An 18,307-nucleotide genomic window follows, 5' to 3' on the forward strand; every position below is an offset into this window, starting at 1 on the left:
AGATACTGTAAATAATAAAGACCTGCTATATATTTGTTCCGAGTCTTCCCAGGAAAGCAAATACTTCTTTGAGGACAGACTTATTTAAGGAAAGGACTCGCTCTATTTTCATTTTAATATATGGTTTTTTAGGTGGATTCACTTTTGGTCACAAATGTCGCACTAACAATCGGAGGCATTGTTACAATTATGTGTCCTATTATGTCAACTTATACTTTACTCATGATCTACGCAGTATTGTTTGGAGTTTCAATAGGTATTTATTTTGAAGTGGTTTTTCTCTTTCTGCACTCTTTTTATTTATCAACTGTGTGTTTTTTCTTTACATACAGGATCTGCGCAGTATCATTTGGAATTTCAGTTGCAGGTATTTCGAAAATTGTTTTTGTCTTTTTTTTTCTTCTTTCTATCTTAACGCCTAATGCCTATAGGTCTACAATCTATGTTTTTTTCTTAATAGTCTACACATGATTTACGCAGGATTATTTGAAATTTCAATAGGTATGTGTTTTGCAACGGATACTTGTCTTTAATAAACTATTATTCAATTCTAGTCACGATTGCAATTTTACATTTGATAAAAGAATAAATAGTAAGATTTATTGATAAAGATTAATAGAATTTACATTGCCAATTAGCCATAACAGGATATTTGCCGAAGAAGCAGTAGAAAAAATCTCTCGAGGAGTAGTAACTCCCTAAGTTACTTTCAAAGTCTATAAAATTTTGTTGGAACATTAAAAAGAGTTTAAAACTTTACATAAATGGCAAAAATGAAGCTTTAATATAGATATACGCTATATCTATAAAAAAAAATTAAAAGATAATTAATTCAAAACTATTCTTAAAACAGGAATCGAAATTATTAAATTCTTTAGACTAAATTAGAACTCTGGATTTTTAGATTTAACTAAATAAAATAAAATAAAAAAATAGCAAAACTAAATCTAATCAATTTAAAGACTCAACTATTCGGTAAATCTTGCCGAAGGTTTTGCTTAATTTCCTTTCAAAGAGAACTTAGGTTTTGTCGTAAACTCTCCTTTCAGAAAAACTTTCTTTTTTTGTTGATATTTTGTTTTTAATTAAGGAATTTATTACTTGATAGAAAAAAATAAATACACTAATCTGTAATATAAAGACAAAAATTTGTCAACCCGCCTCTCTAGTACATAAGAAATAATCTTCTAAAAGTGTTGAAGGAATTTTAGTACCATGTGGGACGAATGAACAAGGAAAACTTCTAATTCTTGAAATGAAAAAAAAAATTGAAAATACAAATTTCTGACTAAAATAAAAAAATTAAACAAATAAACAATATATTCTAAGAACTTGGGCACACATTTTCATACAGATGATTTCAAACAAAACGTTTTATGATATTAATTACAAAAAGAACAATTTGAAATTGATAAAGATAAGTTAACTACTTATTATGAGGTCATACAGACAAAACGTCCTGAAAGTTTTAATTTTAGGGCTTCTAGGGCTGGAAAAGCGGACGAAATAGGAACCACCCTTCTATGTGAATAGATTAAAATATCTACGAATAAGCACCCCCTCCGTTCCTGTTAAACGTACTAAAGCCTCCACTTTACTACCAGTTTTCCAAACAATGTGAAAACATTTCTGTCTCTGAAGCTTACTAGAATGCAGCAGTGTCTCACGTATCGCTGCATTCTATATAGCTATGATGATATGGCTATATAGAATTTTTATGGCTATATATGGCTATATAGAATGATATATAGATTGTTTTCCAAACAATGTTAAAAAATTTCTGTCTCTGAAGCTTACTAGAATGCAGCAGTGTCTCATGTATCGCTGCATTCTATATAGCCATGAGATATATTGTCATAGAATCAACATTGCTACAAAATAGCCGAATGTTTCAATCAAGCAAAACTCAACCACTTCTACACAAAACCACTATGAAAACACGCCATGAGGTTGAACTGCTGTTCACCTATTTAACTTACTTTGTTCATATCTATATGTGTGATTTGGTGTGGTATAGACGTGAGAGTGTCTCTATATGTGGTTGAAAGTGTCAACTTGCTTCACTAACTTTATTCATTCATTGCAAGGTAGTAACTTCAATTACAATACAAATGAAGAGAAAATATAACTGAAAAGATGCAGTAGATACGCTGAATGCGTCTGTTCCTTTTTTTTGGCAATTTCTTCAACACATCTGAAAGCAATCCCTGATTTCTTTTTTAACAGTCAATTTAACCCTTCGAACGTCTGCCTTCAAATATTTGTCCTTTCCATGTGAAGCTTATAGAGCATCTAATATTTATTTTGCTAGCTATAACTGAGGGTTTTCTCCGGCATCAATATTTAATGGTTTATATTTTTGTTTGTTGGAGCTGTGGTCCTAGTGTACAACCCCTATGCTAAATGTTGATAGCATCACGTGTACACTGCTCAAATTATGATAGCTTCTATCTGTGCTACATGTAAAAAGCTACATAGCTTCCGACTCGTTGACTGTGTAGTTTTTTATTCTTTTTCTCTAACTGGATCAGGTGCCACTCATCTTGGAGCCTGCCATCATCAGCACTAACAGGGAACTGGCTTAATAAGGCTAGTATCTTAGCAGTGGTTATGTGAAGTCCAGTAGACGCTTTTCTGTGCATTAGATATTGACTTGTTTGACGATGTAGCAATCCTTAGTGACAATCTTGATCAACTTAAGTCCTAGCTCGAGACACTCTCTTCCACAGCCTCTTGAGTAGGGCTGAAAATTAATTGGATGAAAACAAAGTAATACCCATAGCTAGGACTGCTTCGAAGTCACCCTTAACTGTTCAAATTAACGAGCAAGCCGTAGAATTGGTAAGGCAGTTCAAATATCATGGATCACTTATGTCGTCAAATCTATGCCAGATTAACTAAGGCAAACTCTGTATTTAGACGACTCCTGGGGGTAATCTTCCTCAAACCGGTTGTTAGTTGCCAAATCAAATCTCAAAGTTAGAACTCTGGAACCGAAGTTAGAACTGTTCTCCCATGTGGCTGATAACTCAGACACACCTACAAAAAGTCTATGCCGTTCCAACTAGACACCTGCCGTGAATAGAAGGCTTCAAATAATATAAACAGATCCACAACACTGAGATCCTGACGACCTTCAAGCTGGCAAATCCCACTACTCAAGCAGAAGCCAGTTCCCTGAAGTCGTATGGCCACCTACTCCGCCTCCTGCCAAGCACACCTGCAAGTATTGTCACGAATTTCAACTCCTCTGAAAATGGCTGGTGACTTCCTAGAAGGGGACCGCGCACCAATTTTTGGTTGTAATAAACCAAAAACTCCCCAACTATTATTTTAGCCTGAATGAGGCCCCATCACTACCTCGGTACAGGACCACCTGGAGAAGACTGGCGGTGCTGTCAACTGGTTTTCTTTACGTTAGCGACCCTGCTGAAAAAGAGAGATAAGTCAAGTCAAGTAAGTCAAGCCATCGCTGTTCAAGGGGATTACCTGCTGCAGTCTAAGATCAACACTGTTCATTGCCTTTAATAGACCCTCTTTTAATTTCCCACTTGCTGCTTCCAGAATAAAAGTGGTATCAAGGTGTCTGTTTACGACCTAGGCTTGCTGACTAAAGAAGCACTTTATGCGGATTTGAAGCTCTTTATGGCTGGTAACATTCATCATTTCATAAGAACCTAATTTTCATTCCAGAAATACGCAGCACCTTTTTAACTAAGTATATGAACTTCATAGAGCTCAGAGTGAACTTTTATCTAACATCACAAAGTACCATCATTTTAAACAACAAATCACTAATGCCATCATAGCTGTTTTAAAAAAAACTCTGATACAAGAAACCTCATGCACAAAGAAAAATTTAAGACTCAAAGATTTTTTTTCTTTTTTTTATCTTTTTTTTTGCATACCTCCTTTATCTTTTCTGGTCTAAGACTACCTATGGGATCTAACGAAGGTAATTGAACTGATTTATGATAGTGGTGAGCCTCCTGACTTACCAGTCCAGTTACTTCAATTGGATATAAATTGAGTCAATTTGATAACTTTCTTAGAACCTAACAATAAGGTGTTTCTTCATTTGTTAGTCTAAAGCTACTGGCTGCCCGAGTTGACCCATAAGTACCCCAGAACAAAATTCAACTATAGAAATTTAAAATAACTTCAAAAATTAACGTGACCTATTATCTTAAGGAAAGGTTGGTTCTTAAGGCCAGTTTCAAAGCATATATGAAGGAAAAATAACACTAAATTGAATCATCTTAAAAATTGAATCAGAGGACACTACAAGAAAACAGAGATGTTATACAAGAAAACAGAGAATTTATAATCTTTTATAGGAATCTAAAGATTAGATAAGGGGATGGCTCCTTTTCTTCGGGGCTAAAGAATTTAAAAGTTTATTTTTCTACTATTTACTACTCAGCAGAGATATGTTCTCAATATTAATGTGAATGATTAGATAATTATATATCAACAGAGACCTGAATATAAGATGATTGCTTTGAAACTCCTCTTTGGAAAATAAGTTTCATCAATGCTTGTTTGCTTAAATAGTTGTGTGACGAAACTTCAAGGCCTTTTAATCATTTAATCTTGTATATCCACAGGTAGGCTATTTGCCAGTAAGTGTAACTAAAGCATAAATAGGGTTTCTCTGTTTTTTTAGTTTTTTTAAATTGTACCAGCAGTCTCACAATTAGGAAATTCTATCTTAAGCTGAAACAAAATAATATCTAAAGGAATCCTAAAACTTTAGAGCAAAAAAAGAACAACAACCTGGGATGCATCTCAGGTGCCATATTGCCCTTTTACTAAACATTTAGCCGCACCAGGAGTACTCTATAATGCATGCATTAGTAGGGTACCAAACTTATCCAAATATCCACTGAGAAGATAATCTCTCTAAAAATCCAAAATGAGTTGGACTTATCCTGGGGGCGAAAAAAAAAGAAAACATGATTCAGCTTTAATATTTTATGCTATCAAATTAGCCCTGGAAAATCTAAAGCATTTTCCAAGCTACTGCTTCCTTTTTTGCTTAAAGTTGAGACGAATTTTCCAAAAGTAGCCTGATTAAGTTTAATTTTTTTACATGTCCGTTCCTGTGTCGGTGCTGTACTGTGTAGAATACTAATAGGCAATGAAAAAAAAAATCACATTGCAATTTTTTTGTTTCTCTTTTTGCTTCGTTGGACTTTTTCTTCTTGGAACTTGGGGGCTTCTTTAATCGTCCATCTTTCAAGCTATGGCAACCTCGACTGCAAGAAGAACTGAGCACAAAAATCCCCAAAGGAAAACTGATTATGCATAAGTGGGATTCTTTTTAATATTTCCTACACGGTAGCAGCTGAATAGAATCAAACAGCCATAGCAGAATGGCAGAATAGGCCTGATAAATTATTTCTATCTTCCAAACAAAAAGTGAGTGGCAGCTGGAGAAAGGTAATCTAATTTTTACAGGGTCAGATAAACTGTATGAGCCTGTTAAATTCCCATCACATACATACTACTTTTTGTACCCAAGAGAAATCTACCTTTTAGCAGATATCAAGAACAACATGATTCTTAGTCAATATAAAAAGAGGACAGCTTGGAGCCCTGCTGTTCATTGCTGTGATTTCAGCCTTTTGTTTATTTTTATCATAACACCATCCATGCACTGCTAAAACTAAGAAGAAGAAGAAGCGACGCAATGGAATTCCAAAGCTTTTGCTAAGTAATTACTCCGTACAATCAGCTGCCTCATACTTTTTTTTTGTTTGGTTTACCAGTGGCTAAACTTTAGCTTCGAACAACTTGGGACTACAGCGACTTATATTACTGGCAAGAATTTTCGAGTTCTATGGCTTAGGGACATTTTATCCAATTCATTCCTGATAGTTAGAACAAACTGACAATAACCGAGTCATCACTTATATATTTCTACAAAAAAAGAAAAAAAAATGGAAAATCTGCTTTTGGATGTCACCAAGCATAGTTATTTCTACTCAAACTAAACCCTCGAAGTTTGTTTTTTTCCTGGAACTGACTGAAATGTTGTATTAACCGTGAAATTGTACCATCTATTTAGTGAAAAAAGGAACTATATTGAAATTATAAGTTGGAAGATACATAAAGAAGATCTGATGGTATAGCAAGGCGCTTGCTCCAATAAAATCAACTGGAGAAAGAAACACACACACAAAAAGAGAAGTGAAAAGAAATAAATGTTCCAAATAATGGCAATCAATCAAAAGACAATAGCACACATTCCTATCAGATTCTTTGACCAGACTGATCAACCTAACTTTAGAGCTAAAATTTTCAAGTCTAGAAAAACTGATTCTTAAATAAATTACTTGACCCAACGAAAAAACAAGATGGCAGAACGTGTAATTTTTAAGAATGGAATACAAACAATAAACCGCATTACTTAAGAGCAATGTGTTGGCTTAGTGAAATAAAGGACTTTTGGTGCTCCAGTTTCAGAGACTCTGAAACCGGATGCTGGTACATTCGTCCATAAACATATATAGAGTCTATACAAAATAAATGGTTAAAATAAAAACTTCTTTCAAAGCTTAATTCAACTAATTGATTTATTTAAGGCTTGGAAAATTATTTACAAGGGTGTGTAATTGTACGATAGCCATTACAAAGGAGGGTAGGTTAGTCTTTGTGTAGGTGGAGGGGAGTAAGCTAAATCTCACAGGAGTGCTCTTATGCTCAAAATTCTTATATCTCCGTAAGGCTTCAAATCAATATAATAGGTGATTTGTGACAGAAATTTGAAATTAATCCATATTCTTCCTTGACTCCAAGGATTTTTTTTTTCGACTGTGGTGGCAATATGGTTGATGTTGGGCGACAGCGCCCCCTTAATGCCGAATTGAAAAACTTTGTGTCACGAAACTATACATTCGAAGGCTTGCCATCACAAAGTTCCGGGGGGGGGGCATGAGTACCATAGAAAATTTAGAAGCGAGGCCGAAGAACTTCCCTTGAAAACCATGGAAATGATGATGCTATAATTGATGTTTTGTATGTCAAGCGCCTTTCCTAGTAAATATTTGGAGGGGTAAATTTTTAGGGTTAATAATCATTCTCAAAGTATTAATGGAGGGATTAATTGCCTTATGTACAATTAGGAGAGCGTTGAATCAAACACCTACTGCCATGAAGCAGTAAGTAAGGAGCAATCTATGTGAATAAAAACCCAAGCTTTATAACAAACAAAGCCTTGATTACAGTATATGCAACAGCAAAATACATTATTTCCTGTTGATTATAAATGATATAATGGAGACGGAATTAACTTTGTTTCATATTAAATGGAAAACTAATAGTTTTTTTTTTAATTAAAGGTAGACATCGAAAACTAAAATGAACAAAAATTATTCCGCACATGAGGGCTGCCACTCCATACTGCCCCCCCCCCCTTTACCAAATGTTTACGTTAAAGATTCACAAGGATTTAAAAATACTTTTCAAGCAATTTCAATGGATTATTTTTTCAATTAATTACTGTTTGTTATAATACTCTACCCAGTGTTACCCTGGACTCAAGAAGTGCTACCATCCCCTCAAACATGACTATTTAAATTAAAAAGTAACGTCTGTACAGCGCTGCTTCTAGAAAACAAGCTCATTAAGTATATTTGATTTTTTAAAAAAGTATAATTTTTCAAAAATAAACAGTAGTCTCCATAATAATAAGGGAGCTGTCGCCCCCTCAGCACTCATATTGTATGATTTATCCTACAAGGTAAGGAGGTCAGGTGTTAAATCTATAACTGTTTGAACATTCATTTAATTAACAAGAAAATTGGGAAATACTATATATCTTAGGTAATGATTTTAAACCTCTCATCCATGTTGAATTCTGTTCCGTAGTTATAATTAATATTGCACTCTTTTTTTGAGCATTATATTCTTTTTCCTTAGATTATATGAATTTTTCATCCGCTAACATCAATTATGATCAATTTCAGAAAAGAAAACATTATGCATGCATATATTTTGTTTTTTTTGTGTTATTTTCGTTTTTGCTTTATTAGCCTTATGTTTAGTTATAACTAATATGTTAGTACTTCCACGGTCAAAGTCAGTTGATTTTCATATGCCTACAAGAAAGTAAACATTTTCTTCTGTTTTATGCCTGAAGCCTACAGGCGAGCGACTATATTTTGTTTTAGAGATTGTATGTAATTGTCAAGTTCATTATATTGTTTCAATCTTTTTGTGTGCCTTTTAATCCATTTAATCTATAATATAATCTATAGTCTTTTAACTTATAGTATAATCTTTTTTCAGCTGCATTTGCTTCTTTACGTTCGATTCTTTTAGTGGAGCTTCTTGGGTTGGAAAAACTGACAAATGCTTTTGGTCTTCTACTGTTATTCTCGGGTATAGCGGCTACAGCAGGAGGACCTATAGCAGGTGAGTTGCAGAATTTTTCATCAGTCATTTAACATAATTTTCTTTTTAATGCTTTTTGCTGTAAAGAGTCAAAAACTGTGTGTAATCAATCAATCAATCAATCAATCAATCTGTTTATTAAGAGAAAATAAAGAAAAATTGCAAAGCATTAGACCCCACAATGGCTCTTTGGCCTGTGATGGTGGGAACTAAACATTACGTCAATTAATATAGAAGAAAAGCAACAAAAACAAAACAATGACATATATGCTTACGTAGCAAAATCAATTAATAAAGGAAGTGGAAAAAATTGAATATAGAAAAAAGAAAAGAAACGAAAAACAACAAAAGCAAAATAATGACATATCTGATTATGTACTAAAATCAATTAATAAATGACTATAGTAAAAAAAAGAGAAAGAAAAGAAAAAAACATACCAAACCAATTAAAACAAGTGCAATATATAAATTGAAAAAAGAGAGAGAAGGGGGAAGGTACCTGAATTTTGGGTATTGGAAGTGGTCAGTCGGGAGGACATTAAAAAATTTTTAAACATAAAATATCAGGACATTAAAAAAAATTTCAAAATTCTTTTGAAACTACCAAACGAGTGACATTCTTGAGCTGTATCAGGTAGGTTGTTCCAAACTTTATGACAAGCAGTTAAGTGATTAAAGTCAGATCTCACCGATGGAGTAAACAAAATATTAATATTCCTTGAATTGCGAAGGTGATTCATAGACCTATCACTGACGAAAGAAGGAGTAGTTTGTAGGGCTGAGGGAACATCACCATGAAGTTGATGAAAAGTGAATGACGCTCAAGGAAGAATGTGGAGTGACCGCAAATCAAGTGAAGGGCTAGTTATGTTAGTTTTATAACAATTGGTTTCCTGTATAAGCCTTCTTGCTTTATCATAGGACTTAGATAGTGGTTTCAGAAAAGAAAAAAAAAGTTGACATCCATACAGTAGGGCAATAAGAGACGTAGGAGTGAACTAAGCAATGGAAAAGAATTTTTAAAACTGATCCAGGAAAAACACGTTTTAGTTTCCTCAATTCCAAGACTCCTTGAGATCTTCTTATTAATTAGTCAAATATGATGCTTGAACGAAAGGTTCTCATCTAGAAGAATACCGAGGAATCGGGCATATCGATGCTTATGTCTACTGAGAGAACCCCTAGAAAGGTTGATATCAGTTAACTGAGGGCACGCCTGAGAAATATAGGAAAAAATTAAAAAACCTTGACGTAGCAACATTTAGGGCAAGGCGATTAGCATCAAACCAGAGAAAGGCTCTCTCGAAGAGGTTCACTACTTTAGGAAGCATACTCAGTTCCAACTGCAGTACAAATAGTACTGTCATCAGCGAAGGCAACGAGAGCGTCCTCATCCTGCGAAAATGAAGGATTTTTTTGCATTGAAAGATTCAGGATGACATAGGCGACCGCAAATTAAGGATTTCTGCTTTTTAACCGCAACTGTAAGGTCATTAACATAAATCAAAAACAGAAACAGACCAAGAACAAAACCTTGAGGAACACCAAACTCAACTTCAGACGAAAAGCTGGAAAGAGAATCGACAGAGATATTTCTACCGGACAAATATGAATAAAACCAAGAATGAGCCTGTCCTCTTGCACCAATGTGTGATAGCTTATAAAGAAGAATCCCATGAGCTAAGGAGTCAAAAGCCTTACGGACATCCAGGAATACACCCGCAGGGATCAAACCAGAGTCAAGCGCGGTGTGTAGAAAATTTAAAAGCGTTACACATGCATGTTCCGTAGAATGTTTAGCTCGGAAGTTAAACTGAAAATCATGAAAAAAACTCTTAGCCTCTATAAAAGCTAGTAGTCGGGAAAGCATGGTCTTTTCAAAAATTTTACTAAAAACAGACAGCAAGGATATAGGTCGATAACTGGCTGGATCATTTTGAGGTCCACCTTTATATAAAACAATTACTTTAGCTCGTTTAAGAAAACTGGGGAAAATCCCATTTTCAAAAGAAAGATTTATAAGCTTCGTCAATGGAGAAATAATTGAAGGAACAGTGAACTTTAACTACTATAGTTGGAATGCAGTCAGGGCCAGACGCCGAAGAACTTTTCAGGCTATTTAAAATCCTGGCTACTTCAACCTCAGATGTAGGATACAACACCATCGACTTGAGACAAGCCGGACCAAGTTTAGATTTGGAATCTGGTTGTGACAGCGAAGACCTGACTGAAGAAGCAGTAGTTTTCCCAACATTAGCAAAAAATGATGTAAATGGTTCCAGAACAGATGGAACCCCCTCAACAGCCACATTACCAACCACAAGACTCGGAGGGATAGAGGAAGCTGGAGAAAAACCTATAAGAACGGAATTAATCACTTGCCAAGTCTTACGAATATCCTTCCCACAATCTGAGAAAATCTTAGAATAAAGAGTTAAAAACATTCCTGTAGAGTTTGAACTGCTGAAGACATGTAGAATTCGAAAATGGCTCTGCTGACTTAAACGCTTTCCAAAGATTATTTTTCACTTCAAAAATAGACGCTTTCACTGACTCATAAAAAGAATCAAACTTTGAACGAAAATCATTATCCTCACTAAAAATATTCCATGTCTTCTCAGCTAAATGGGATCTGAGGCGGATTAAATTATTTAGATCAAACCTAAAAGAAGCTGTTGGAGTATTCCTACTAAACCTTATTTTAAAGTTAAAAGTAGAAAATACAAGAAAATGGTCTGAAATATCACTCACTACAACAGAATTCTGAACCACACTAAGAGACGAAAAAATATTATCAATTAAAGATGCTGACATATCAGTTAAACGTGCCAGAATACAGGTTGTTGGTAGAACCCCAGCAGTGAGCATAGTTGAGAGGAAAAACACCGTAGTAGAGGACGCCATATCAATCAGATTTATGTTAAAGTTTCCCATTATTACTAGTTCGCACGAATGTCTCCCTAATGTCTCCCTGACGTCTCCCTATCCAAAACCTCATCAAAGACATGAAGAAAAGAAGGGATGGATCTACTCGGAGATCTAAAAACATTACCAATTATCAAAACTTTGTTTTGTAATTTAATTTCAATAAACTAGGATTCAAAAACGCCTTCATCATTCCTTGACAGATCCCTTCGAACGAAATAGGGAATAACATCAGAAATATACAAGACTAGACCATCCTTTGCCATCCTTCTGTGATTAGTCGTTCCATTTTATAACCGGGTATATCAAAAAACATTTCATTATTAGAATTCAGAAAGGTCTCACATAACCCGACAACATCAGGTTGTTCACCAGAAACTATCTGCCTCAAATCATCAATCGGTGAACATAGTCCCTGAGTAGTGAGTTGAAGGACTGAAAAATTATCATCGCGTCCAGTAGCCCAATTTAAATCGGAAACATACTTACTAGTAATTGAATGGGATAAATTTAAGGAATTGTTTAGAGTTTGACCAATAGAATTATTAACAATACTCAAAACATCTATTGGATTACTTTGCAATTGAAGTAGACGTCCATCAAGGGAGTAAACATCCCCGGAGCCTGAGCTAGAAAAAATAATAGGACCTAAACAGATGGTGTATCAGACTTGCGCATCAACAAACAGAAAAAAAAACTACAAGGCTATAAGCGAACAAAAAAAAGACGAAAAAAATGGTGAAAATATAACGACTTTTAACTATTAGCACCACTATTAAGCAATATCGTCGATAGACCATAAGCGACGTGGATCAGAATCACTAGCTAGACGCACATAAATTCGACCTTGGTGAGACCACACTTGCTTATTCACATATTTATCCCGTGCTAAGTTCAGAACATCACGTCTCTGTTTTGTCAGATTTTCTAAAGAAAATCTGATTTTGATGAAGACTAAAATTTGCTAATAATAAGTAAAATTAAATTGAACAAAATTTAATGAAAGTAAATTGAAAAATAAGATAGTAATCTAATGAAGATTTAAATAAAATTAATGTTATTTACCATCTACCTTCGCTCTTCATAACTAAGTTTATATACAAGCTAAGAGAAAATCAAATAACCAAACATTAATAATATGTAAATAATGAGATTTCACCAACTTTTAATTCGTACTTAATCAAAAATGAATTTACGTTGCATATGTAACTGTTTTCTATGTAAAATTAAGTTGTATATGTAGATCAAGTTATCTCTGATAAATATAACAACGAATGATTTTTGAAGTACCAAAGACATTTAAATGAGCCCCCCCCACCCTGGGCCGATAGTAGTTGTGTTAATACCTGAAAATTGCAATTATTTAGATTTTTCCTAATTATAATGTTTCTGTGGTAGTACTAGAATTCTCTTAGCATTGCTACTTTTAACCTACACAAGTGAGCAATACTAATAAGATAAATTTGAAACGCTTTCTGTCTGTATAAATGCAAACTTTACGAGTCCCTTGATTTCCAAAGACCACCCTTCTAAAGAAAGCTACTCTAGCTGTGGGTTTTCGTATGTGTTTAGCTGTTTTCGCTGGGTTTTCAGTTCTTTTTTTTTAAATTTAGAATGTGCTATTATTGAAAACTGCGTAAATGCATATGAAAGTCAGTAGGAACGGACTTCCCGATGTTTCCTAATTTGTAAAGATGTATATGGTTGTGTAAGTTTCATGTAAGATTTTATTTTCACTCCCTTTGCTATTTTAAGCTAGTTCAAAAATGTTTTTATAAAATAAAAAGAATTGATTTGTGTGAATGTCCTGTATGAATATTTTTATGCTTAGTCTCAGAAGAAAACTTCAAAAACAGTAAGTTTTCTTGACTTTTAAAGCTTTCTCTTAAGCCAGGTAAAATATTTTCTATATAAACAGTCGCCACAACATTGCACAATGTTCAGCAAAATCCTTACTAAATTTTCAGAAAAGCTTACAAAAACTGGTAGTGAGACGACCTTGGTCTGGATCGCACGCTTTAAAGGTGCACACAGCAAGCATATCATGAAAATGTATCAAAGATAGGCTGCTTAGAAAACTATTTGGGTTCCTAGGTGACCTTAAGTCCTATAGTAGCTCTCGTGGATAGAGGGCAAAATATTACAGAAACAACGTTTTTTTACGTATTAATGGGAGTGGGCCAAAGTCGAAGCTAGAAATAGTAGTTTTATCCTAGAAGAGCTTCAGAGACGTATCGTTTTACTTTCCAAGGTCTGTAGAGCTTACAGATACGGGCAATAACCTGGATTTTGCATAGGAAATGAAGCATTTGTTTACACACCATCTCACCGCAGCACCAAGCCACTTGAGGCCAACACAGCTATGCATGCTGCTCCTCCATCCTAATCCATTCAAAGCCTCCCTCTTTACACCCACCTAAGAAACTCCCATTCCTTTGAATCTTTCTTTACATCCTTCCTCCTCAATTGCGGGCGACCTGCTTTCCGTCTAGTCTTAGACGGTTGGTCAAAAAGGACTATCTTCGGCAATATGTCTTCCTTCATCCGTAGAACGTGCCCTAGCCATTTCAAACTTTCTTTCATTATAGCCCTAGAAAGCAGGATGGAACCACATTTTTCGTACAACCAACTGTTTTAAATACAGTCAGTCAGCCGGGTATCCAGAATGATCCGTAGGCAATTTCTGTAGAAAATATCCAGTAAATCTTCATCCACTTTTCAGAGCACCCATGCTTCAGAGCCAAATTTGACCACTGTCATCACTGTACCCCCTCCAATATTCCAATCTTGTTTTGCAGACTTATCTTCCTATTCTTCCAAACTTATTAATTCTAAAAAAACACTCTGAGCCTTGGCTATTCTACCTTTAACATTTTCACTGCTCCTACCGTCCTTACTAATAATACTACCAAGGTAAGTGAAGCTACTCCTCTGATAAGATCTTTTATTACCCAACATCACCTTTTCATCTTCACTTATTCCTAGCCTTAGTAACTTAGTCTTCTTAACATAAATTCTCAAACCTATCCTAGCACCCTGAACTCGGAAAACCTCTAAAATATCATTCATTTTGCTCAGATTTTCATCTAAGATGCTTAAATCATCAGCATAATCCAAGTCCAGGCGACATTTTCTTCCCCATTTGATTCCGTGGTCTCCCATTGCCTTTCCTGTGCTCTTTAAGACAAAGTCCATCAGAATAATCCATATAAAGAGGGATAGAACACAACCCTGCTTAGCTCCTGATTTAATACAAGACCAGCTGCTAACCTCACTTCCTACCTTAAGCGCAGCAGTATTATTCTCGTACATAGCACTAATCACTTTAATGTATTTGTCTGGTACGCCATATAAGGATAAGGCCTTTGCTAAAGCTCCCCTATCAACAGAATCGAACAATTGCTCATAATCTTTAAAACTGAGGACCAAAGGTGTTTGACAACTAAGCCACTCCTCGATTATTAACTTAAGGGTGAGATAGAACACACAAAAAAAGGAAAAAAGAAAAAAAAACATGAATGCTCAGGGGCTTTAACACTGCACCATTGTTCTTGCAGCAGTAGTAATTTAGTTTGATTTTATGGAGCAATTTAATTAAGCTAATTAAAATAATTTTTAATTTAAGTAAAATATAATTAATAAGTCTAGGTGAATAGTTATATTTTTTCCTAAATGGGTTATTTCCTGATTAAAAATCTTAAATAGCAACATTTCTAATGCAGTTTTCATTTGTTTTTCAGGGAAATTTTACGATGCTACTCGGGACTATGATGCATCCTTCTATTTTTCTGGAGTTTTACTTCTTCTGTCGGGAGTTATTTGCTATCCCCTAGCTGCGATCAATCGATGGGAGAAGAAGACGAATGAAAAATTGTCCATTCAGCATGCAACGTGATAGTCCTGTGCCAATAGGAAACTTTTTTGATTGATTAGACCACTATTATGAAAGTAAAAGTAATTAGCCAGTATAGAAATGAGCTCATTGATGCAGTGAGTCCATTTAGTAGTGACCTCAGTAAATCCCTAAGTTGTTTATGAAAATACAAGCATACAATTGGACTTATAAAATAAAATTAACCACATTAATAGACTATTAAAATACGAAATATTCGTGTACCACTATGAATAGGCAGTTGATATAGCTGAAATATCAAAATAGATGATTTTTATATGTAGCAGGAGATAAAAAAATGTAAGCATAAAATACGATACAGTTCTTAACAAAAAATAAAATAATGATCGATAAAAAAAATATAACGTAACCATAAAATTCGATAGCATTCGATAACAAGCGTTGAAAAGAACGCGTTACCCTAGCTAAGTGACGCGGTACCTATCTCCTGTGTAAGAAGTCTTAAGCCTGAGTACTACTCGGAAAGTGCTATCTGTTCCAGGAAAATGATGTTAAAGCTGGTAATTGAACAATCTGACAAAGACAAAATAAGGAAAAGACTGGATTATTATAAATTTATAAATACTATAATTTAGTACACTATTATGACATTATAATTAGTATAATATTATGATTACTATTTAATACTATGAATAATATTATATTTATATGATACTATAATTTATAAATAAATAAATTAATATATATTATTGGAATATCGGACATAAAAACTGCTGAATTACATAAAATTTTGGAGAACAGGGGCTGGATCCCGACATTTCCGAATTATCTGCGTATATCCCTAGAAAAAAAACTTAAATTCATTATGTCAGAGACTCAAGCTTTTTGGGCAACCCCCTCCCCAAATTTGGTCAACCCCAGACTTGCCCCCCCCCCCCTCAGAAAAAAAAACTATTTTGATAGTCATAATAAAAATAAACTTAATAGTGGTATATGGATAAAACAACAAACCTCTTATAGATAATGGCTTGTGTTGCTTGTTGCTGTATGTATGCGATGTACGCATATACTGAATTTTACACTGTTCAGGGCGCAATTATTATTACGCAGATTTCATATATCTTTCTAGGTCCTTCCAACACAATTTTCATTTTAAACATGTTATTGCTTACGCCCCCCTCCTCCCGTAGTGTTGCAACCCACGCCTTGAGAATTTCCGCACTATATGAGACGCAGTAGTAGTTTTAGTACATAGAAATCAATATTTATCTTGGAAAATTACATTTTATTTATTTAAGTGCAATAAACGTAAAAATAGAAAAAAAAATCACTGTGCAAGGTGTTACTGTTTCGCTTATTCTTTTCTAAATTTCTTTAAGAATCCTCTGACCAGCCCCCCCCCCCACCATGTAAATTTGAAACTTACGACCACACTGTATATAAGGGAGGATTGAACCGTTGCAATCTTCAAGTAAACAAGATGTACAGGTCTATATTCTTAAGAATATTTTTGCTATAACGGAGTCTTTACCTCATATATTTGTATTTTTTAATTATAATGAAAAGAGAAATCACCAATGCAACAGCACAAAAAAAAAAGACAGAAGGAGAAAAGGAAGACTGTTTTCCTATATTAGTGATTAATATAGATCAGCACTTAATGAGGCCTCAAATCTACTCATCCATACAATCACATAGGTCAAAATATCTATATAAAATCAAATATATGCCTAATAACGTTCAAGAAAAGACTGTTTTCTCTTGTTATATTCAGATAACTGCTATTTTCCCCCGTTATGTTCAGATAATGGCTATTTTCCAGGAGGAGGAAGAGCAGTTGGACGAAAATACTCCCTCTTTTAAAAGCAGTTTGAATCTTCAAGAGAATGGTAACATTTTTGAGGATATTTAGAATGCTTGGGCTTTCTAAGGGGGTTAGAGCTCTTTTGTGTCAGGTAGCTGCTTTTTTACGGTAACAAAGCGTAATATAAGTTAGTTGTTTTTAGGGTTTTATTGCTAAAAAACAGTGGAGATTTAAAAAATGCCAATCGATCGCCTTCTCTGATGTATCTTTGGGTTTCATATAACTCGGGTTTTACGCAGTAAGGCTGCCAGGAGAAATTTTCTTTAGCAGAAAAATACGCTAAAGCACGGAAAATCAATGTTTTTTTGTAAATTTGTTCTTTGAACTTTCTTGTTGAAAAAAGGCACTTTAAATCAAATTTGATCAGAATTCTGCAAAATTCACGTGAATATTTCTTATTCAATCAGCTAATTTTGTGTGTTTAAAAAAAAATAAAATAAAAGAAACTATTATACGAGTTTGGTCTAAAGCAGACCAACTTGGGAGCTTTCAGTTGCTGTTCCAGATTCGTTGTTCATGTACAGAAGACCCATTGGCTGAGTCCCGTCTGAAAATTTTTTTTTTTTTTTTTTTGCTTAATGGACAAAGACTCTCGAAGGGGTCGGATTTTTTGCTTCTGGGAGGGGACGAACGATGGCTGCAATTAATTTTAAACATGATGATTGCAAAAAGATATGCCATAATTCTTGTGTATTTCATACGATTTTTCTTTACAAAGGGAAAAAGACATATGATCCATCGATGTATTTTGATATTCTTTGACACATATTAGGAGAAATGTTCTTCCCTATTCATTGCATCTGAAGAAACATGTGTTCTATTGAAAATGGTCATATCAGCATCCTTTTTTAGAAAAATTAACCTTATCTAATTAGAACAGCAATTCTTTAAATACGCGTTATAACTTTTATTTTTGTACTTAAAGACAGAGTTTGGTCAGAGTCAATTCGTAAATTTATTTTGGAAATTTAAGACATAGAATGTTTGAAATTACTGGTCTGTTATCCACGCAGCATAAGATTTTAGCATTTAATATCACTTTTTGTGTGAAACAACTCTTTTTAGAGAAATGTTTATTCTTGTTTATTATTACAGCTATTAAGATTACTGTTCAGTTTATTTCTTTTCAGTCTGTGTCTTAGTAGCCTCCTGTTGTTTCAGAGTTGCATCATGTTTCTTTGTAAGTAAGTAGTGAACTCATGTATATACCGGTGATAATATAACGTCATTTTGTCTTTGAGTTTAATAGAATAAATTTATTTCTTTTA

At 34.3% G+C, this 18,307-nt stretch overlaps 1 protein-coding gene across 3 annotated transcripts in view; it reads left to right on the forward strand.

Moving 5' to 3' along the window:
* The window catches only part of LOC136032204 (monocarboxylate transporter 5-like), a 131,259-nt gene extending 112,952 nt beyond the window's left edge, over positions 1–18,307 (forward strand). For all 3 annotated transcript variants that reach the window (XM_065712411.1, XM_065712426.1, XM_065712419.1), the window contains exons 10-12: positions 133–256; positions 8,293–8,418; positions 15,063–18,307. In XM_065712411.1, the coding sequence (XP_065568483.1) occupies positions 133–256; positions 8,293–8,418; positions 15,063–15,217 (405 nt within the window). In that variant the 3' untranslated portion in view covers positions 15,218–18,307. The remainder of the gene's footprint in view (positions 1–132; positions 257–8,292; positions 8,419–15,062) is intronic.

This window comes from Artemia franciscana, chromosome 1 (genome assembly GCF_032884065.1).
Source record: "Artemia franciscana chromosome 1, ASM3288406v1, whole genome shotgun sequence".
NCBI lineage: Eukaryota > Metazoa > Arthropoda > Branchiopoda > Anostraca > Artemiidae > Artemia > Artemia franciscana.